General features: G+C 42.3%; 1 protein-coding gene across 1 annotated transcript; it reads left to right on the forward strand.

Moving 5' to 3' along the window:
* Positions 1-16,334: 16,334 nt before the first annotated feature.
* On the forward strand, positions 16,335-19,298 carry LOC108710073 (olfactory receptor 1A1). Its single transcript, XM_018250468.2, has one exon. It carries the CDS (start codon positions 18,291-18,293, stop codon positions 19,233-19,235), a length of 945 nt encoding a protein of 314 aa, XP_018105957.1. The 5' UTR covers positions 16,335-18,290; the 3' UTR covers positions 19,236-19,298.
* Positions 19,299-23,254: the final 3,956 nt, after the last annotated feature.

Raw genomic sequence — 23,254 nt, forward strand, 5'->3', positions numbered from 1 at the left:
GGCGGCAGTTCCTTGTGTTAACTTGGCCATAGATGTTACAATTACGATCTTTCCAGGAAAGATTGTTCATTTCGTAACACATGTGTAGCGCTGAATCGTCCGATATAGAAAAACGATAGAATTCTACACTAACAACGACCGATGTTAAGGTGCCTACAAGGATCAAAATATTCCGACCAGCCCGATCAACGTGCCGACTAATATCAAAGTCTTCTGCTGATATCAGTCGGCTCGTCTCCCACTACATGCTCAGAATATTATACGATATTATCTGTGCATCTATCGCCACCTTTTTCCTCTCAAATTCAGTCCATTCACCCAAAGGGGCAACAAGTGCACCTGATTTTCTTTGTCCTTCATGGAAGAGACGGAAGAACAATTCTTTTAAAATATGGTTCGCTGTTGACGTGGTGTCCACATTTACAGCATATATATATTATTTCTGTTCATATATTGTAAAAGTAGGCTTCTGTTTTATTGATGACCTATTTGTTCAGTATATGTTTTACTTGCTAAACTGATGCCCGACTGTGGTCACTGTTGAATAGATTTATAGATATGTAGGTAGTTATTTAATACTCGCATTTACGTGTGCCGGTAATTCTAGGTCAGGAGTTGCCCATACTTCACTAATGTGAGGTCTACTTTTATTGATGTTGTCCATTTAAGATCTACATCTATAAAAGCATTGTTAGCATTCTGTTCCATGGAAAATATTCCTTAAATATTATATTGATTTATGAGAATTTATATTGCTATATTTACCAAACTATTTCTTATGTAGCTTTAACCTAAATATTTTAATGAAAGCAGGAAACAGGAGGCTTAAGCTCCCCATAGACACGACGATTCTTCTTGCCGAACGACCGATTTTAGGGAAGCCCGACCAATCCTTTGAAATTATTGTGCGGTTAGTGGGATTCGAACGATCGTACATCTTACGATTTTTCGGCCGACATCTGTCAGGAGATTGATCGGCCAGGTCAAAAAAAATCTTTGTGGGTCCCAGTGCAATGTATCTATGTTTGCAGGGCCAAGCAGCTCCCCATTGTTTTACTGCCAAATTGGTCTTTTTAATTGATGGTAAATTCGTACCATCGTTCTGAGAAGATCGTGGTCTCATGATGAGGATCTGATCTTTTAAAAATCTCAACATCTATGGCCAGCTTTAGCTGTTTGTTGACAGTGTCTTGAGATCTACTGATCACCAGCTAAAGGTCTACTGGTAGATCCCCATCTACTTTTTGGGCACCCTTGTTCTAGGTGATGCTGCTTCTTGATGCCAAAGGAATGTGCTGACCCCCCGAAACATGAATTGTGGCAAAACTGGCTAAATAAAACTAATTGCACAGCTATGAATGGATCAAATGGAACTTTCCAAGTATATTTTCTGGTTTTATTTATTTTAATCTAAGGGCGTGAGGGAAACTTGAACAAGTTGGTAGTGGCAGAATGAAGGCAGATGGGAGAAAGTGGTGCCAAATTTCAGTTTTCTCAATGCATCAGTTCAGTTTTCACACCATGATAACGAAATAGTAACTTTTCCCAGTGTCTCTGGCTAAACAGATGAAAGACCCTCATTCCTTTGCGTCTATATAGGGTTTCTCCACCCAAACACAAATGCTGCTCTCCAAATAGATGTTTTCTGTGCGTCTCTCATTCACTGCTGGGCACATCTCCTTCAGAAACACAAGCGAGCCCATTGGTGTGGGAACATATAGCAATAACACCTATAATCTCAGCAGCCACTTCATTACCTGACAGAGAGGGGACGGTCTCTTACCTTTAGACATCTCTCTGCAACCTGGGCCCACGTGGACTTGGTGGAGGAAAAGTGTTCACAACCATAACCCTCAGGTTCATTAAATCAATTTGGCACCACTTGTCCTTAAAGGATAAGTAAACCTTTAAAATAAGTGAATGTAAAACTGACGAGGGGGCTATTCTAAGCACTTTTGTCATATACATTCATTATTTATTTTGTTTTTATTCCAAGATATTTAGGGATACATGTGCTGTTAATATGAATGAATTTTGTTACAACAGCGCCACCTGCTGGTCAGTTTCCCACCAGTCTGACCAGCAAGTAAGTCAAGGAAGTTGTCAGGAGAAAGAAAGAGGCTGATGTTCTTCTGCTTAGGAAAGATGTGAGAAAGGTTTCTAATTTTATTCCTAAGCAGAAGAACATCAGCCTCTTTCTTTCTCCTGACAACTTCCTTGACTACTTGCTGGTCAGACTGGTGGGAAAATGACCCCCTCGTCAGTTTTACATTCACTTATTTTAAAGGATTACTTATCCTTTAAAACAAATGATAACTTTATTTACTGGAATGTGGTACAACCAGGGCCACCATCAGGGAGGCACAGGGGGTACACCGCCTAAAGGGGGGGCCTGGTTGTGCTTCAGTTTTTTAAATAGCCAGGCTCCCATTGGTAGAGCGAAGCCGTGCCGCCACTTCGAAAGTCCTGAAAAGCCGAAGTCCCAAACTGCTGAAGCCACAAAAAAGACCTGAAATCCCGAAAAGAGACGAACTTGAATTCCTGAAGCTGCGGAAAGACCCGAAATCCCGAAAAGAGCTGAATTTTGAAGTCCTGAAGCTGCGGAAAGACCCGAAATCCTGAAAAGAGCCGAACTTGAAGTCCCGAAAAGAGCCGAACTTGAAGTCCTGAAGCTGCAGAAAGACCCGAAATCCCGAAAAGAGCCAAACTTGAAGTCCTGAAGCCGAGTGCAGTTTTACTGAACACCAATGTGTGATTTTTTTAATCTTTTTTTTAAAGCCCTAGCCACCAAAGTATTCTTTTAATACTCTACAGGCCACCAATGTTTTTTAAAAAAAATTATTCTCTTGGGTCCCAATGTTTTTTTTTAACTTATGGGGGGCCCTGTGTGGTCTCACTGTGGTGTGGGGTGGGCAAATTTTGTTGTAAGGGGCCCCGCGATTTCTAATGGCGGCCCTGGGTACAACCTCCAGGAGCATAGTACTCAGCACAAATATTCAGCATTTACATTTGGTGGAATCCAAAGAAAGAGGCAAAGCACATGTTGGTCCTCCTTTTATAAAATAGAACAATGACATCTACTGGTCAGTTACTGAACTACAAGGAAGATTGTTTAACCCAGTAAAAGGAAAATACCTTCCCTTCCCAACTGTAAATTAGGGCCCATTTAGCTATCCAAAACTTCAGGGGACTGCCTGATTAAAGGCTTATTAAATCTTCAATTCCCTACTGAGAATTTGAAAAAAGAGAAACGTTTATTGTATCGTATATAGAGAGAGAGAGGGGTCTACATTACTTTATTTATTATAATACAAATTTCAGTGAGTCATGTGACAGAAAAGAAATCACTACTCAGTTTACAACTGATGACATCAGAACTCACCGTTTATAAGGATATAATTTGCAAGATATTCAAGGCTTTTGTGTATTACAATACATCATAATCTAACGAGTCATTTCTACAGTGGGTTAAACGTAACATTAACCGTGTCACTTAGAGCCAGATATTAAACATATTTTGCTCACTTTTTTGGCATATCATACATTTACATAGTTTTTGTAGAGTAATCTTTCCTTTCAAGATTTGCCTGAATTCTTTGGAAAGTCTATCATCCCTAAATAAAAACCATCTAATTCATAATATTAGGGATGCACCGAATCCACTATTTTAAATTCTGCCAAACCCCCAAATCCTTTGCGTAAGGTTTGGCTGACTAGCCCCCTTCCTGCCGAAGCTGATCCATGCAGACCAAGTGGGTTTCGTATGAGGTCGCCAGGCAGGGGACAATACAAGGTGAGTAATTAACTTACTTAACATACTGGAAGTGCAAAAAAAGACAAGCATTGGTACTGAGTTTAGACGCTGAGAAGGCGTTTGACCGCCTAGACTGGACATACCTTTTTACCCTTCTCTGCCACCTTAACTTAACTGGACCTTTTCTCCAGGCATTAGAGGATTACAAGATTTCCAACGGTACCAGACAGGGCTGCCCTCTCTCACCCCTCCTTTATGCACTGAGCATAGAACCACTAGCCGCCCATATACGCAACCATATAGACATTTCAGGAGTGGAGGTTGGTCCTAACCATCACAAAATCGCTCTCTTTGCAGACAATGTGCTCTTAAAGATAACCATCCCACAAGTGTCCCTTCCATCCCTACATAAGCTGTTAGACACATATAGCACTCTCTCTGGGTATAAAATCAATGTGACTAAGACTGAAGCTCTTCTCTTACTTATCCCTACTCCATCCTTGGAAGCATTGCAGGCCACTTTTAAACACAACTGGAGGACAGACTATGTCACCTACTTGGGGGTAAAGATCACACCCAAATACGGTGACCTTTTTAGATACAATTTCCCACCCTTGGTCCAGGAGACAAAATCTAAACTTCAGAAGTGGGCTGGATATTCCATATCTTGGATGGGTAGAATAGCCTCTCTTAAAATGTCTATCCTCCCAAAATATCTTTATCTCATTGAGACTCTACCTATTCCTATTCCCCAGACAGTGCTAAAGGAGATCCAGACACTATTTCATGTCTTTATATGGGGAAAAAAGAGACATTGAATCAATAGAAACACCTTAACAACCCTGGTTCAAATGGGGGTGCCCCAGCTTAAACTTTACTATGAGGCAGCTCAAATTCGCCAGGTGTTGGCATGGTCACGATGGTCCTCTGACATTGTATGGGCAAATATTGAAACACACCACTTCCAACCCGATTATCCTAACGCATGGCTTTGGTCCAGCTTAGGTAAAGTTAGACCTAAAGTGCTGATGATTAAGACTACAGAACTTACATTAAAACTTGAAATTGAGATTGAAATGTAAGCTAGCATCAAACCCGTCCCTACTACTTTCCCACTTGGGTAACCCTCAATTCCAACCAGCTTTAACCCCACAATATGTACAGCAATGGAAAGATGCCCCTTTTTTCACTTTAAGAGATCTGACCTCACAGGCCAATGGCACCTTCCCAACGAGGGAGGCATTAAAGGACAAAGCACCAGATCTCCCACTCTCATGGTACGAATATTTCCAGTTAAGACATTACTGTACCCCATTGCTGGTACCACAGAGAGATGAGCAGCTCACCCCCTTTGAACGCCTAGCAGCTCAGGGACTACCCCAAAAAGGTCTAAACTCTTTCATTTACAAACTACTAATTAACCCTTCCCTGGACACGGGATATAGACATAGTTATATGCAAAAATGGGATGACTGTGTGGGGCGGAGGATCGAAACTAAGGAATGGGAGGCGATCCCGGATAACACCAAACGTGGGATTACCTGTGTCAGGCAACAAGAAAATATCTTAAAGGGATAGTGTCATGGGAAAAAAATTTTTTTTCAAAATGAATCAGTTAATAGTGCTGCTCCAGCGGAATTCTGCACTGAAATCCATTTCTCAAAAGAGCAAACAGATTTTTTTATATTCAATTTTGAAATCTGACATGGGGCTAGACATATTGTCAATTTCCCAGCTGCCCCATGTCATGTGACTTGTGCTCTGATAAACTCCAATCACCCTTTACTACTGTACTGCAAGTTGGAGTGATATCACCCCCTCCCTCCCCCCCCCAGCAGCCTAACAACAGAACAATGGGAAGGTTACCAGATAGCAGCTCCCTAACACAAGATAACAGCTGCCTGGTAGATCTAAGAACAACACTCAATAGTAAAAACCCATGTCCCACATTCAGTTACATTAAGAAGGAAAAACAGCAGCCTGCCAGAAAGCATTTCTCTCCTGAAGTGCAGGCACAAGTCACATGACATGGGGCAGCTGGGAAATTGACAAAATGTCTAGCCCCATGTCAGATTTCAAAATTGAATATAAAAAAATCTGTTTGCTCTTTTGAGAAATGGATTTCAGTGCAGAATTCTGCTGGAGCAGCACTATTAACGGATTCATTTTGAAAATTTTTTTTTTCCCATGACAGTATCCCTTTAAAATTTTAATGTTTTGGTATCACACACCAGTCAAGCTCCACAGGTTATTCCCGGGTACTTCCTCTAACTGTTGGAGGGAATGCGGGCACCTGGGAACCTTGCCTCACATTTTCTGGTTCTGTCCCAAAATATTGACATTATGGGACGACGTCATACACCTGCTAAATCAGGTGACCCACCAGATTTTGGATAAATGCAGTCTGCATGTACTCTTGGGGAAGCCATATAAACATCTTCCAAAACACATGCAAAAATTGGCTAACCAGATACTTTCAGCTGCCAGCTGGAGAACATCCTCTATCCCCTCCCTACAAGAAGTGAAGCGAAAGGTTAATACTGTCAAGCAGTATGAATATAATTTGGCTAGACTGCAAAATAAAGTCCCCTTATATCTCAAGATCTGGTCTCCGTGGGAACTACTTTCAAATCCAACTCTGTAGGATACTTGGACAATATCAATTGCATTTAGCGAACTAGGACCCCCTTCCCTACTGGTCCCCGACCCTCTCTCTCTAGTTGGTCTCTCTCTGTCTTTTTTTTCTCTTCTTCTTTTATTGTATAATTTTATAGAACTGTTTTAATGCTAATTGGTACATGTACAGACTAGCATGTATAATACAGACTGTGAGAATAAGCACTGGGCATTGATGTGTAACTGAGACCTCATATTGTTTCTTCTGATCCACGTGTAATGACTGTACCAAACATGCTATCGCTTTGTATTTTCTTCTTTGATGAGAAATAAAATATAAGTTACAAAAAAAAAGATTTGTCTGAATACTGAATATGCAAATATGCATATGCAAATTAGGGATGGGAAAGGGAAAACAGTAACGAGATTTCCCTCCCTGCTCCTAATTTGCATATGCAAATACGGATTTGGTTCAGAAGGATTCGGCCGAATCCTAGATTCAGTGCATCCCTACATGATATAGAGCAATCTATGAGAAACATATATTATTAAAGATACATTATAGGTGCTTTTGAGCAGGGCTATACCAAATATGTATAATTCTATGGATATCCTTGCTCTGTGTTATGGCCAATTGTTGTTCTTCTTTTACTCTTCTTTTTCCTGTAAGGGGTTGGACATACCACACGGCTTCCCCAGGGCAGGGGCGATCTTGTTATTACTGTATTCTTGCCTTCCTTTATTTCTATATAAAGTTACATTTGTTCATTGCATGTGTGTGGTTTATTTGTCCTAATGAGGTGTAATGGCCACTAGGTGGAGGCCCTGCGTTAAAATTGCCAGTATCCTTCACAAAGCAAAGAGGATACAGGGCCTGTATTAGGAAGAAATTGTATTTTATGTGAGAGTGTAGATCCTATTCTACACAAGTGTCATGGTAGGGTGACGGGTTCATGACCATTTTTGTGGATGAACAGACACATCCGGAGAAAAGAACCAAGATGAGCAAAAGTTTTAAGCAAATGTTTCCTTTTGAACTTCTGAACTCCTAAAGTGGACACTTCAGTTGCTTTGTTGTCCAAGTGTACATTTTTCCCCTGTCCTCTCCATGTCAGAACTCACCGGAACTAGCCCCTCCCCTCATGCCCCATCAGAAGAACCCTCCCACAATCAATAAAGGTCTCACTTTCACTCCCCAAGGTGTCTTTTTGGTTCTTCTCCTATGCTCTGCTCCTTTTCTAGGAGCTCGCTTTATTTTAGGAGGGAATAGCTGGGACCTGCCCATAAGGCGTCCCTGGAACCGGCCTTTTTTCCCTGGTGATTCAGGGGTTTTTTGCCTGCCATCTGCCTCAAAGAAATCTCGGCGTTCCCCTGCTTCCCGGGTTCCTGGCCTGCTCACAAAGCGTCCGGCTCCCATGCGACATACTGTAGCCGCATCAGTTTTTGGGATGCAGGCGGGGATGCATTGTTTGGAAAGAAAATGGAAGATCTGATTTCCAAGGCTTCTGGAGGAAAGAGCCAGCTGCTTCCCCAAAGGAAAAGAAGAAGGTTTCCAGAGAAACAATCCTCAAAATGCAAGTTGCCTTCTAGGGCTAGAAAAACACCTGGAGAATCATATTCCTTTCGGAGTAAGACCTCTGATGACAAGTTGTCATTGTCAAGTTGGCGCGGGGGCCAATCTGGATTGTTTAGGCGCTCCAGAGGAAAATCCTCAGGCCCAGCCTGTCGTCCTTTCTGAAGGAGGTGGTCCCCAGGGTCTCTAGTTGGGGGAAGACTACGCCACTTCTGGGACGCCTGGGATCAGTCCACAGACGACGCTTGTGTTTGCAGGGTGATCAAAGAAGGCTACAGTCTAGAGTTTGTCACCAACCTTCCGCGACCAGCTTTTCACCGTTCAGCTGTCCCGAGGAACCCAAAGAAAAGAAAGGCTCTTCTCCAGTGTCTCAATACCTTGACGCAGCAGAAGGTTATCATTCCGGTGCTGAGGGATGAAAAGAAGTCTTGGGTACACTCAGTCTTCTTCCTAGTCATGAAGGCCTCGGGGGCTTGGTGCCCGATTCTAGACCTAAAATCAGTAAACAAGACTTTACGGAAGCAGCATTTACGAATGGAGTCCGTGGACTCAGTGATGAAAGCCTTATTCCCAGGCGATTGAATGTGTTCCCTGGTTATCCGCGAAGCTTATCATCATGTCCCGGTCACTGTCCGTGATCAGCAGTTTCTGCGATTTGCAGTAGGAACGGCTCACTTCCAGTTTCAATGCCTTCCATTTGGCCTCTCTACAGCCCTGAGGGTTTTCTCCAAGATCCTGATGGTACTGGTAGCCCTTTTACGATGGCAGAAAATCCGAATCTTCCATTACCTGGACAATCCTATCCTCCTTGCAGACTCCAGGAGACAACTAATAGATCACAGGGAACAGGTGATAACCTTTCTACAGGGGCATGGATGGTATCTCAACTGGAAAAAGAGCCAACTTCTTCCAACTCAGAGAATAGTGTACCTGGAAGCGATCATAGACTCCTGCAGGGGTACCTGTCTGTCCGAGGATAGATAACGAACCCAAGCTCTAGAAGCAAGTGAATTAGTATTACTCCCCAGAGTCCCAGCGATCAGATTGACGAAGATCTTGGGGATGATGACCTCATCCATAGGATTAGTCCCTTGGACCCAGTGGAGGATGAGGGGAATTCAATTTCCTTTTCTTCAACAGTGGGATGGAGTTTCCCAGGATCAGATATAATCATCATGTTACCTTCAACGTTGAAAGCTCTTTCCTGGTGGCAGGTCCCTCAACATCTGACCAGAGGAGTCAAGCTCTTCCTGAAACCATGGTCCATCCTGACCACAGATGTATCAGGCATAGGCTGGGGTGCAGAGTTAGAAAACCAAGTCACTCAAGGCTCATGGCTAAATCCATCCTCAAACGTGCCCTCAAATGTGCTAGAGATCAGGGCAGTAATTGCAGCCTGTTGGTTCTTCAGCGGTCAACTTCAGGGCCAAAGACTAATGATTTGTTCCGACAACACGACCACAGTGGCCTGTATCAGAAGGCAGGGAGGCACAAGAAGCATCTCACTGATGCGAGAAGTAGAGCCTCTCTTTGAAATTGCGGGAAAAGCCTTGGAGGATCTCTCAGCAGTCTATATTCCAGGCAGAGAGAACCAAAGGGCAGACTTCCTGAGCAGACACACTCTAGAAAAGCACAAATGGGAACTTCATTCCCGGATTTTCAGGAAGATTGTCCAACGCTGGGGCAGTCCCACAATAGATTTGATGACTACTTCAAAGAATTCAAAAGGTTCTACTCAAGGGATCCTGAGCACAGGGCACTAGCAGTAGATGCCTTCTGTCAGAGGTGGATCCATCCTTTGGCTTATATCTTTCCTCCTTTTCCTCTGATCGGGAAACTGATTCAGAAGATCAGCGAGGACATAGCGGAAGTCATATGCATAGCCCCGCCGTGGCCGAGGTGCCCCTGGTTTCCTCATTTACTATAGATGACAGTGGATTCTCCATGGAAACTTCCATGTGCAGGACCTCTCCTAGCCCAAGGGACATTCAAAGGATTCTTCCAATAGCAGATATGGGAGAACCTGGGAATGTTTCAGGTTCTGGAGAGAAACTAGGGGCATACCTTCGGCAACCCTCAAAGTTGGGGAATTGCTCAAGTTTTTGCAGTCAGGCCTGAATAAGGGCTTGAGCGTAAGCACCCTGAGGACTCAGGTCTCAGCCTTATCTGCCTTCTCGTAGGTACGCTGGTCCCAGCACCCATTGGTAGTTTGCTTCTTCAAGGCAGCTGTTAGAATCTTGCCAGCAAAGAGACCTTCTTGCCCGCAATGGGACCTACCCTTAGTACTACAGATACTGTCCAGACACCCTTTTCATCCTACAGAAGAGGTGTCATTATGGTTCCTGACGTTAAAAGCTGTGTTCTTGGTGGCAATCACCTCGGCCAAGAGACAACACCAGTCCAGTGTTTTTTCGTGATAGAGTAGTCCTGAGATTTGCGGCTTCATTCAAACCCAAGGTGGTATCTCCTTTCCATCTAAAAGATGAGTTATCTTTACCATCCTTTCCAGATGAAGAGGAAGACCAACATTATCGAGCAATAGACGTAGCAGCGGTGGTAAGATCTTATTGTGAGGCCACACGAACTAATGACCACCTTTTTATTGTCCCTGCGGGAAAGAATAAGGGAAAAGCAGCCTCTTCCTACACCATCTCCAGTTGGATAAAACTGGTCATTAAGAAGGCTTATTCGTCTCAAACTACTCAGGTCCAGGCAAGCGTTAGGGCTCACTCTACCAGGGGCAAGCAGCTTCATGGTCGGCTGAAGCAGGGACTCCAATGGAGGTAATTTGCAGAGCGGCTTTATGGTCATCATCCAATACCTTTATTTCACACTACAAGCTGGATATCTCCTCAGCAAGGAACGCTCAGTTTGGCGCCAGTGTTCTCAGATGTGCTTCCGGAAAGCAATAAATCAATGTCTGTGGTTATTTTATCCCACACTATAGATCCGGGGAGCTTGCTACATCCCGGTGAGTACTGACATGGAGAGGACAGGGGAAAAGGGAAAATTTGCATCATACTTACCATGATTTTCCTTTCCTAGGCCTCTCCATGTCAGTACGGCCCTCCCAGACATTTGTGTCTCCCATGGGACAATACTACAATCAGTACCATGGTAGTACATTCAACTTCCCCACTATCTTTTAGATCGTAAGCTCCAATGAGCATGGCCCTCTTGATCTATTGGTTGTCAAACTGTATGTTCAGTGTAAGAACCAATTTATTGTACAGTGCTGTGAAATATGTTGTAGCTTTAAAATATTTGTTAATAATAATTTAGCACCATGTAGTGGTTTTTGGGTGGCCAACTGCACCATTTGGGTAAGGTGTAAAGTAAAGTCCTGTTTGTAAGTGCACTCACTGAGTAAATTCTACAGTAATTGCAAAGTGGGAGTTTTATGAATATGAGGAATGTCTGGTGCTGAGAGCTGCACATGACAGGAATAAGGACAACGAGGGAGACCTGTTGGATGTCCAGGAGGAACACCATGGCCAATGAAACTTTGGGAAAGCAGGAGTTGGGGCATGGTGCTGGGAGTTACACACCCTGTGTAAGTGGCAACATGTTAATACTAGAATGTGGAACCCTTGATTAACTGTGGCATTAGCTTTAATGATCGGTCTACTCTAGATAGCAAATGAGCCCCACTGCCCTTCTGGGAAAAGAAAAGGAGCAACATCCTCTTGTTATAAGTTCAGGGTACTTAATGGTGAAATAATTTAGTCCCTCTGCTCCGTGATACACTGGGGAGCTCTCTAACCTACCTATAAATATCTAAGAAACCTGATTCATTTCATCTTCTGAAGCAGCCGAGCCACAGGTATGAATTTGATCCGTGTTCATTTGTCATCTCAAGGAGGAGACAGTCAGGTTATGTGATTCCCTACCAAGAGAGGGGAATGAGTGATTCATTGGTGGGGAGGAAAGGAGATCTCACCATCAGCATAGGAAGGGGTTCTTTACTGTAAGGACAGTCAGGTTATGGGATTCCCTACCAAGAGAGGGGGGGAATGAGTGATTCATTGGTGGGGAGGAAAGGAGATCTCACCATCAGCATAGGAAGGGGTTCTTTACTGTAAGGACAGTCAGGTTATGGGATTCCCTACCAAGAGAGGGGGAATGAGTGATTCATTGGTGGGGAGGAAAGGAGATCTCACCATCAGCATAGGAAGGGGTTCTTTACTGTAAGGACAGTCAGGTTATGGGATTCCCTACCAAGAGAGGGGGAATGAGTGATTCATTGGTGGGGAGGAAAGGAGATCTCACCATCAGCATAGGAAGGGGTTCTTTACTGTAAGGGCAGTCAGGTTATGGGATTCTCTACCAAGAGAGGGGGAATGAGTGATTCATTGGTGGGGAGGAAAGGAGATCTCACCATCAGCATAGGAAGGGGTTCTTTACTGTAAGGACAGTCAGGTTATGGGATTCCCTACCAAGAGAGGGGAATGAGTGATTCATTGGTGGGGAGGAAAGGAGATCTCACCATCAGCATAGGAAGGGGTTCTTTACTGTAAGGACAGTCAGGTTATGGGATTCCCTACCAAGAGAGGGGGAATGAGTGATTCATTGGTGGGGAGGAAAGGAGATCTCACCATCAGCATAGGAAGGGGTTCTTTACTGTAAAGGTATATTCTTATGGAAGATGAGATCCTTTTCGTTATAATGGAGGGTTCAACTTCAGAGTTTAGGCACCGCAAGACCTACAGACTTTCATAAATCAAAGATAGGACTCTGGAGAACCAAATTGCAGTTTCAGTGATTCATTTATTCAAAATGTGCACTTTTTTTTTTTTTTTTTTTTTTTCTTGCAGTTTCAGTGATTCATTTATTCAAAATGTGCACGACATGTTTCGAGCCTAGTGGCTCTTCCTCAGGTGCTTATACAAATGCTGTGGATAACCCAAACCCTTTTAAAACACCTCAAAACAAACAAGATGGTCCATTCCACACTGGCTAGACACATTCAGGTACATTGTAACACAATTATTTTTCCTTACAGAGCACTGCCCCCTTCAGGCCTACTCCGATACTGCACCACAGATTAAAGTACAATTACATATTACAGTAATCATTATACATTTAGGTAGTTGCCTACCTTTCAAGTAAACAGTCCATGTTGTATCTTTAACAAGCTGAAAGGTAAAAAGTATACATTAGTTTTTACAGAAAACATTTAAAGCTTAGTGCATCATTTAATCCCAACGGTTCAAGTGTGTTCAATGTATCAATCCATTTAGCCTCACGTTGAAGTAACAATTTCTTTCTGTCCCCACCCCTAGCTGGAACGGGTATTTCTTCTAGTACTTGCCACCTTAGGCTGGCACTGTTGTGCTTATTGTCAAAAAAGTGTTTACCTACTGGCGTATGGGTTTTAGATTCATTCGGATCATAATTAGTTATAGACCTTTTGTGTTCACCGATCCTTACTCGTACTTTTCTGGAAATCTGGCCTACATACATCTTGCCACATGGACATTTCAGGCCATAAATAACAAAATCACTGTTACATGTAGCATACTGTTTCACTTTAATTTTGTTACCTTGTAGAGGATGTGTTACATTTTCACCTTTAATAATGGAATTGCAGCATCCACAATTTAAACAAGGAAAAGTACCTACTTTTGGGGTGCTGAGGAATCTTGTGGTTTTTTGTTTAGATCTAGACTTAACCAATCTATCGGCTAAAATTCTACCCCTTTTGTAGGAAAATATCGGGAGGTCTTTGCAGTATTTGCCTAAAGAAGGGTCCTTCTGGATAATTGGCCAGAACTGACAAATTACATTTTGCATCATTTTACTGTTAGGGCCATAAGTAGTTACAAAAGGAAACCGAGTTGATTCTTTTTTGTTAACTTTTCTGTGAAGTAAGGAATCTCGTGGAACCCTTAGAGCCTCATCACGTACTTGGGTTAGCAACTGTCTTTCATAACCTCTTGCTACAAATTTTTCTATTAACCCATTCGCACTATTGACGTATTTTAAATCGTCAGAGGCTATCCTTCTTATCCTTAAAAATTGCCCCTTAGGTATTCCTTTAAGGGTACTAGGAGTGTGGTAACTGGTCTTATGTAACATGTTGTTTCGTTCAGTCGGTTTACTGTACAAGTCAGTCGTTAGAGTGTTTCCTTCTTTAATCACATTTACATCCAGGTAATGTACCATTTTAGTGCTATAGTCAGCAGTGAATTTGATGGTCGGATGTTGTGTGTTGATGTACTCGATGAATTCACACAATTTGGATTCACTAGAATCCCATAGTAAGAATACATCATCCACATATCGCAGATAACATTTTATGTGTGTACTATATTCACTATGGCCCAGGATTATCTTTTGTTCAATATAGTGCATAAAGATGTTGGCATAGCTTGGCGCGAGATTACTACCCATAGCGGTGCCTTGTGTTTGAATAAAGAATTCATCATTAAATCTGAAGTAGTTTTTTTTCAGAACAAAAGACAGTAAATCAAGTAGAAAATATATTAGATTATGTGGAGTCTGGGTAGTTAGTAATGCCTCCTCAATATAGTGTATGCCCTCCTCATGTGGTATTGAGGTGTATAGGGATTGGACGTCGATGCTACACAGTACCCAATCCACCCCCACATGTGTCAACTCTTGTCATTTACATAAAAAATCAGTGGTGTCTTTAAGGCATTCAGGGATTTTTTTCACTATGTCCTGGAGATAGGAGTCAACATACTGGGATAAGGGTTGTAACACTGACCCCATACCAGAGACAATGGGTCTCCCTGGTGGGTTGATTAGGCTTTTATGTACCTTAGGGAGTAGGTACAGTACAGGTGTACGGGGATGTGTGGTAATTAAGAAGTCTTTGTTGTTCTTTGTGATGATCCCAGACTCAAAGGCTCCCAGTATTACGTCATCCACTGATTTTTTTATCTGCCAAGTAGGATCAGAGTGTAATTTGTCATAGTGAGCAGTGTTATTCAATTGTCGATGTGCCTCCGCTATATAATCACATTTGTTCATGATTACAATGCCACCCCCCTTGTCAGCCTTTTTAATCACAATATCTGCATTATTTTCTAAATCCCTCAGTGCTTCACGATTACGTTTATTAACATTGTTACGGATATTACAGAAGTCATTACGCCACTCAATCCCTGCTTCGTGTAGCACAATGTTTTCAAACAGATCAAGAGCATTATTTGTCACATCAGGTGTAAAATCACTTTTTGGTTTAAATTTCAATCCAGGGTTGTCACAATTAACTACATTAGTTACAACAGGTTTGTCAAAGTGTTGCTTAAGCTTTAACCTGCGAGTGAATTTAAAGAAATCGATTTTCCAATCAAAAAAATCAGTCTTATATGTGGGAATATATCCTAGCCCCTTATTAATCAGTAACCAGTCAGGTTATGGGATTCCCTACCAAGAGAGGGGGAATGAGTGATTCATTGGTGGGGAGGAAAGGAGATCTCACCATCAGCATAAGAAGGGGTTCTTTACTGTAAGGACAGTCAGTTTATGGGATTCCCTACCAAGAGAAGGGGAATGAGTGATTCATTGGTGGGGAGGAAAGGAGATCTCACCATCAGCATAGGAAGGGGTTCTTTACTGTAAGGACAGTCAGGTTATGGGATTCCCTACCAAGAGAGGGGAATGAGTGATTCATTGGTGGGGAGGAAAGGAGATCTCACCATCAGCATAGGAAGGGGCTCTTTACTGTAAGGACAGTCGGGTTATGGGATTCCCTACCAAGAGAGGGGGATGAGTGATTCATTGGTGGGGAGGAAAGGAGATTTCACCATCAGCATAGGAAGGGGTTCTTTACTGTAAGGACAGTCAGGTTATGGGATTCCCTACCAAGAGAGGGGGAATGAGTGATTCATTGGTGGGGAGGAAAGGAGATCTCACCATCAGCATAGGAAGGGGTTCTTTACTGTAAGGACAGTCAGATTATGGGATTCCCTACCAAGAGAGGGGGAATGAGTGATTCATTGGTGGGGAGGAAAGGAGATCTCACCATCAGCATAGGAAGGGGTTCTTTACTGTAAGGACAGTCAGGTTATGGGATTCCCTACCAAGAGAGGGGAATGAGTGATTTATTGGTGGGGAGGAAAGGAGATCTCACCATCAGCATAGGAAGGGGTTCTTTACTGTAAGGACAGTCAGGTTATGGGATTCCCTACCAAGAGAGGGGGAATGAGTGATTCATTGGTGGGGAGGAAAGGAGATCTCACCATCAGCATAGGAAGGGGTTCTTTACTGTAAGGACAGTCAGATTATGGGATTCCCTACCAAGAGAGGGGGAATGAGTGATTCATTGGTGGGGAGGAAAGGAGATCTCACCATCAGCATAGGAAGGGGTTCTTTACTGTAAGGACAGTCAGGTTATGGGATTCCCTACCAAGAGAGGGGAATGAGTGATTCATTGGTGGGGAGGAAAGGAGATCTCACCATCAGCATAGGAAGGGGTTCTTTACTGTAAGGGCAGTCAGTTTATGGGATTCCCAAGAGACCCTCTAAAATCAAGGTTTTTTTGACAATTACTAATGAAAGAGAAAATCAGAAAACCTCCAAGAGTCCAAATGGCTAAAAAAGGTCCAATAGGATCAACACAGCTCCCATTGACTTGTATAGGACCTAGACTGCTTCTACATGCCAACGTTTTGTATTAGAGTTTTCTTATGGTTTTTACATTTTATAAATCTCAATTTTTTTAGTTTTATAGAAATTGAAAAAAATAATTTTTACAGACCAAAATGAAATGAGAATGTTAGTAAATAAGCCCCTTAGTGTCATCTGTTATGTAGCCTGGGAATCTGCTTGCCACCATCTCCAACTAATTTGCCAGGGTTCTGATTCGTGATGAGCAAAATGTTTCGTCATGAAAAAGACACTCCTAGACTTCTACAACTTGTAGCGTGTAAAGAAAAAAAAGTGTCGCCCATAAGCTTCAATGCATTTGGCGACAAAGTTTCGCTAATTTTCAGGACAGCGAAATGGGTCAGATTCGCCCATCACTAGTTCTGACTGATCCACCGATTGATATGTGTGTGTTGTCAGACCCATGCAACCAGCGATGGACAACCCTCCACACCTGGACTACAACTCCTAGGATTTTTCAACATGTTATCAAGGGTTATAGAAAAATGGGAGCTGTAGTCCATCAACCATAAAGATCAATTCCTAAATCATAACAGAACAATAAAACTGTTCCCCTAGTCCTCCAAAAGCCCAGTAAATGTCTGGGGTAGAATCCTGCCTCTTCTTTATACACTTGACTACCTCTTTATATGGTTATTGCCAAACGCTCTGAGCCCCTAAATAGCACTATATTTGCCAAAAAATGATCCAACAATTACTGGGGTGCAGGAGAGTCAAGTGTAGCCCCTTTTGAACTAATGGTTGCCTACAAAATATTTTCATTAATCCAGGTTGGTTTCTACTGACCTGAGAAGCTCTCTGATATAACAATAAACATATTATAGGTTCTTCTATGAATGTTTTGTAACAGTTCAAGTAGCATCTATAAAAGTAATTCAAAAAACAACTGGACTTGTATCAGTAAGTCAAAAAGTTTTTTTTTTAATTACTTATATTAGACATTCCATGACCTGGATGAATGAAAATCTTCACAATTGTTTGTATTTGTTGGCTCCAAGTGCAGGCCATATATCTCACACTGGCTGAGGATTATCCTTGAATCTTTATCTTGGGGTTCCCGAAATGGAATAAAATCTCAGTTGTAGCCAATAAGGGCAACCAATTTTATTTGTTGTTCTATCAGTGAATGTGTGATACAACCATAGCATTGAACTCCATAATGCACCTTGTTCAATTGTTCAGCTGAGCCAACCCCACCACCCTATTCAGGGCCACCATCAGGGGGGCACTGGGGTTACAATCGTCCTGGGCCTCATGGCTTCTATATGTTAAGAAGGGCCCAGCCATGCTGCATTTCCTGAATTAGCTGGGCCCCGTTGAGCTGCCGAAGTAGGAGATGAGTTGCACCAATGTAGGAGCCGAAGTAGGAACCAAAGCCACAGAAAGGAGGTGAGGAAGAAGACAGCTAATTTCCACTGAACACCAATTGTCTTCTTTTATTTTATTAAACCGTTGGGCACTCATTTTTTTTCTTGTAGGGGGCCACACCACCAATGTTTTTTTTTAACTTGTAGGGGGGCCATGCCACCAACTTTTTTTTACTTGGGGGGCCCAGTGAATGTTGCTGTATGGGGCCCTGCAAATTCTGATGGTGACCCTGCCCCTATTATATACAGTACATGGTATGGTCCAGGACAGTCCATGTAGCACCTTATTTCATCTCCTTTTCAATTGCAGATGCGTTCCTGTTGAAATATACCACATGTGGAAATGGCCAACGAGTCTGGCACCATCGAGTTTGTTCTAATTGGTTTCCCAGGGGTCGAACAGAAATATCACAGTCTCATCTCAATGGCATTTTTCATTGTCTATTTGATGTCGCTGGTGGCTAATGGTACCGTGGTGGTGTTAATCATTATTAAAGTGCATCTGCACCAACCAATGTACATCATTGTCGCAAACCTGGCCCTTTCTGACCTTCTGTTTGACACCTTGACCTTGCCCAAAATCATTGGCAAATACTGGTTTGGAGACGGCAAGATGTCTTTCTCCGGATGTTACTTCCAGATGTCTCTTGTGCATTTGTTGGGGTCGGCAGATTCATTTATCATCATGCTGATGGCGGGTGACCGTCTCGTTGCTATCTGCCAGCCGCTGAGATACTCAGCTCTAGTAACTCAGAAGGTCACGGTCATTATCTGCTTCTTCTCCTGGGTCTTGGCCACTGCGGTGTCGTCAGTCAGCACTTTCCTCATTCTCGACGTTCCTTTTTGCGGTAGATATAAAATTAACAGCTGTTTCTGCTCCAGGACGTTTATAGTTCCTTTAATATGTTCTGATTTGTCTACTTTCCGCATAGTCAACCTGTGCATCAGTCTCATTGTCCTTCTGGTTCCATTGTCGTTTATTATATTGTCCTACATCTCGATAATTGTGATCATCAATTCATCCATACACTCAGAAAACTGGCAGAAGCTGTTTTACACCTGTACAACCCACCTGTTGGTCATCTGTATGTATTACATCCCCAGGTTGTTCCTCTACGTGGCCAGTTATATCCGTTTGATTAAGAGCCCTGATGTCGATGTTCTGATCCTTTGTTTGTACACGTTCCTGCCCCATGTCGCCAGCCCTGTCATATACTGTCTCAGGAACAGGGAGATCAAAGTCACTCTTAGGGACATGTATACAAGGAAAGTTGGATTTAGACTGTAAATGGCAATACAGCTGCTATTCTTAAAAAAATTATATATATACAGTATAGCTTCGAATTATGGAATGGCCATCTCCCATAGACTCCATTTTATCCAAATAATCCAAATGTTTAAAATTTCCTTTTTCTGTGTAATAATAAAACAGTCGCTTGTACTTGATCCCAACTAAGATATAATTAATCCTTATTGGAGGCAAAACCAGCCTATTGGGTTTATTTAACGTTTACAAGATTTGGGATACTGTCATGGGAAAAAAATATTTTTTTCAAAATGAATCAGTTAATAGTGCTGCTCCAGCAGAATTCTGCATTGAAATCCATTTCTCAAAAGAGCAAACAGATTTTTTTATATTCAATTTTGAAATCTGACATGGGGCTAGACATTTTGTCAATTTCCAAGCTGCCCCTGGTCATGTGACTTGTGCCTGCACTTTAGGAGAGAAATGCTTTCTGGCAGGCTGCTGTTTTTCCTTCTCAATGTAACTGAATGTGTCTCAGTGGGACATGGGTTTTTACTATTGAGTGTTGTTCTTAGCTCTACCAGGCAGCTGTTATCTTGTGTTAGGGAGCTGTTATCTGGTTACCTTCCCATTGTTCTTTTGTTTGGCTGCTGGGGGGGATGGGAGAGGGGTGATATCACTTCAACTTGCAGTACAGCAGTAAAGAGTGATTGAAGTTTATCAGAGCACTAGTCACATGACTTGGGGCAGCTGGGAAATTGACAATATGTCTAGCCCCATGTCAGATTTCAAAATTGAATATAAAAAAATCTGTTTGCTCTTTTGAGAAATGGATTTCAGTGCAGAATTCTGCTGGAGCAGCACTGTTAACTGATTGATTTTGAAAAAAATGTTTTTTATCATGACAGTATGCCTTTAAGGTATGAACATGCAAATTATGGAAAGATCCTTTATCTGGGAATCCCCAAGTCCCAAGCTTTCTGGATAACCCATACTTTTATTTGAAAACTGCAGATGTAGGAGGCTGTGGTTGTTTATATAACATTTGTCAACCCTGCTTCTCAAAGGGACATTTATCTAAAGTCTAATTATATTACGGGAAATAATTTGGGAAATGAGCCCTTATCAAGGCCACTTTTGTTGCTCTAGCTTCTACATGAATTTGTGCCCCCAGTGAGATATATTTTTATACATTGCTATAAATGTTCAAAATATACAAGGCAGTAAAGAATTCGACTATAGTTAAGCTTGTCCTACTATGGCGTTGAGGTTGGTGCTATGCGGTGCTAGGAAGGAGATCAAAGTCACTTTAGAAACAAATCTCAGAATTGTGATGTGACATTAAAAAAAATAGATTAAGATGATTGTCAATAACATTTATATTATAATAAATTATAATAAATGTCAATAACATTTATATTCTGCAAAACGTTTCACAATTTCCTCTGGGTCATTCCAAATAAAGGAAGAATCACCTATAGCATCCAATATATACCAATATATATACTGTCAACAACAGCACCTATTTCTTTGTGACATTGATAAATATAAAAAACCCCATAAATTATTATTAATTTGATATTGTTTTGCCAAGAGCCCTTTTTAAGTTGTTAAAAGGATTCTGTCATGTTTTTATAGTGTAGTTTTTATTTCTAAATGAAACTGTTTACACTGCAAATAATTTATTCTACAATTAATTTTTTTTACAATTGCGTTTTGAAAAAAAAACATGTTTTCACATAACAGTATCCCTTTAAGCAAGTTACCATAATCTTATAAATATGGCTCCAACATCTTCACTAGGGACCAAAGTTGACCCAATCTTACAATTGGGCGAACTTCAGGGTTTTCAATAGACTTGTGTATCTTCTGTAAGGGATCAGACAAGGCTTCCCCCCCTGTTCTGGCTGTGACATCACCAAGCCTGGTTACAGGCAGGGAAGTGACCGATTGGCTGGAAACCCCAGAGGACATCTGAGAAAAAGAGGAGGATCCAGGAAGAGCCTGGGGTTGCAGCCAAATCCATGGGGTGGGCCAGAAGACCTTATAAAAGAGCCCCTACTACAGCATCCAGTCAGAACCAGTTTGTGTGTGTGAGACTGTCCAGGAGTTCAGCAGGCTGCTGTTTCATGTTGTGCAGAGCTCAACCTGTAAGAGAGGTCTGGAGCCCTAGAAGAAGAGAAAGAGCCCATCCTGGTTGCGAGAGATTCAGGAGGTGAATGGTGCCACTGTTGAGATTGACCCTGCTGTAGAGCTGCCTGTCTCCAGTGTGACTTCCTCTGAAAGCAGAGCCAGGCCAAGCTGGCCGGGTTGCCTAGGGTGCCACCTCACTTCCTCTCCCATGTGCACACTCCTTCCCATGCTGACATTATATGTGGGCGCACTCCTTCGCACACTGACGCAGAAGAGTGCCTGGACTAGGGGTAAGTGGAGGGAAGAGGTATGTGCCCTCTGCCCCCTTCACTGTTCCATCCTAGGCGTGTGCTTCTTCTGCCCAGGGTCAGGCTGGGCCGGCGGGACACTGGGAAAACCCCCCAGAAAAAAAAGCCCAGATCCGCACCCTGATTGTCCGATTTGTCACTTTTTCCTGCCTCGAACAAGCTAAAAATATAGTGCATGATTGCGCACTAGGAAATACATAGTGTGGTGGGGAGGCATCGCGGCAGTCCAACCCCTCCTTCTGCCTACTCCTAGTTCTGGCCCTGTCTGAGAGCACCATGGTGAGTAAGCCATACAAGGGAGGATATTGGCAAGGATACAAGTTTGGGGCCCCTGTGTGAGGACAGGTCTTGTTTGTGTACCTGCTATGTGGGAGCTGCCACTAAGTGTCTAAAGGGAGCGGTACTTTGAGAAAGGTAGCGCTACTTGGGGAAATAAATGAAAATTACTAGTGTTCTTTACAGTGGAAGAATGACCCCCTCCTCCCGTGACTCTCTGCCCCATTTAATACAGCTCAAGACCTTATTTGCCCTTGATGCTATATACCCCTAAGTAGATAGCAGTGTAACTCCTGGCTGGTTTACATGCCCTACATCATTCAATTAAGTTTAATGAGAAAAGTTTAAGTCTGGTTCAGTTTAAGATTTTCCAAGCCAGATGCAATTCAATGAGGAAAAACATACACAGCCTGAAAAATAAAATCTTCAAAAAAATTTAGGGTGCATTCATCAACCTTGACACAGAGGTAAATTCGATTTCAAGGGTAATCAAAACATTTTTTTCCACAATGCAGTGTTTCCCCCAGAATTCCAGGAACATTGCGAGTGTAATGATTATGGGCGAGAGAAAATGTTTGCCCTTATTCAGTTCCTTTGTCAGAGAGGTAAGTCTCTCTCACTGAATTACATCTGACTCTATGGAGGTTGAATGGTTACTGTCCCCCTGTCGGATAACAGTGTGAAATAATTGTACAGGTATGGGAAACCTGTTATCCAGAAAGCCCCAAAATATGGAAAGGCCGCCTCCCATAGGCTCCATTTTATCCATTTAATCCAAATTTTTAATAATGATTTCCTTTTTCTGTGTAATAATAAAACAGTCGCTTGTACTTGATCCCAACTAAGATATAATTAATCCTTATTGGAAGCAAAACCAGCCTATTGGGTTTATTTCATGTTTATATGATTTTCTAGTAGACTTAATGTATGAAGATCCAAATTATGGAAATATCTGTTATCCAGAAAACCCCAGGTCCTGAGCATTCTGGATAACAGGTCTCATGATTGTAATTAGTTACATTTACTGTATATTGGTGGCTCCACCAGACATTAAAGGGATCCAGTCATCGGAAAACATGTTTTTTCAAAACACATCAGTTAATAGTGCTACTCCAGCAGAATTCTACACTGAAATCCATTTCTCAAAAGAGCAAACAGATTTTTTTATATTCAATTTTGAAAGCTAACATGGGGCTAGACATTTTGTCAATTTCCCAGCTGCCCCTGGTCATGTGACTTGTGCCTGCATTTTAGGAGAGAAATGCTTTCTGGCAGCCTGTTGTTTTTCCTTCTCAATGTAACTGAATGTGTCTCAGTGAGACCTGGATTTTTAGTGTTGTTCTT

Source organism: Xenopus laevis, chromosome 2S (genome assembly GCF_017654675.1).
Source record: "Xenopus laevis strain J_2021 chromosome 2S, Xenopus_laevis_v10.1, whole genome shotgun sequence".
Taxonomy (NCBI): Eukaryota; Metazoa; Chordata; class Amphibia; order Anura; family Pipidae; genus Xenopus; species Xenopus laevis.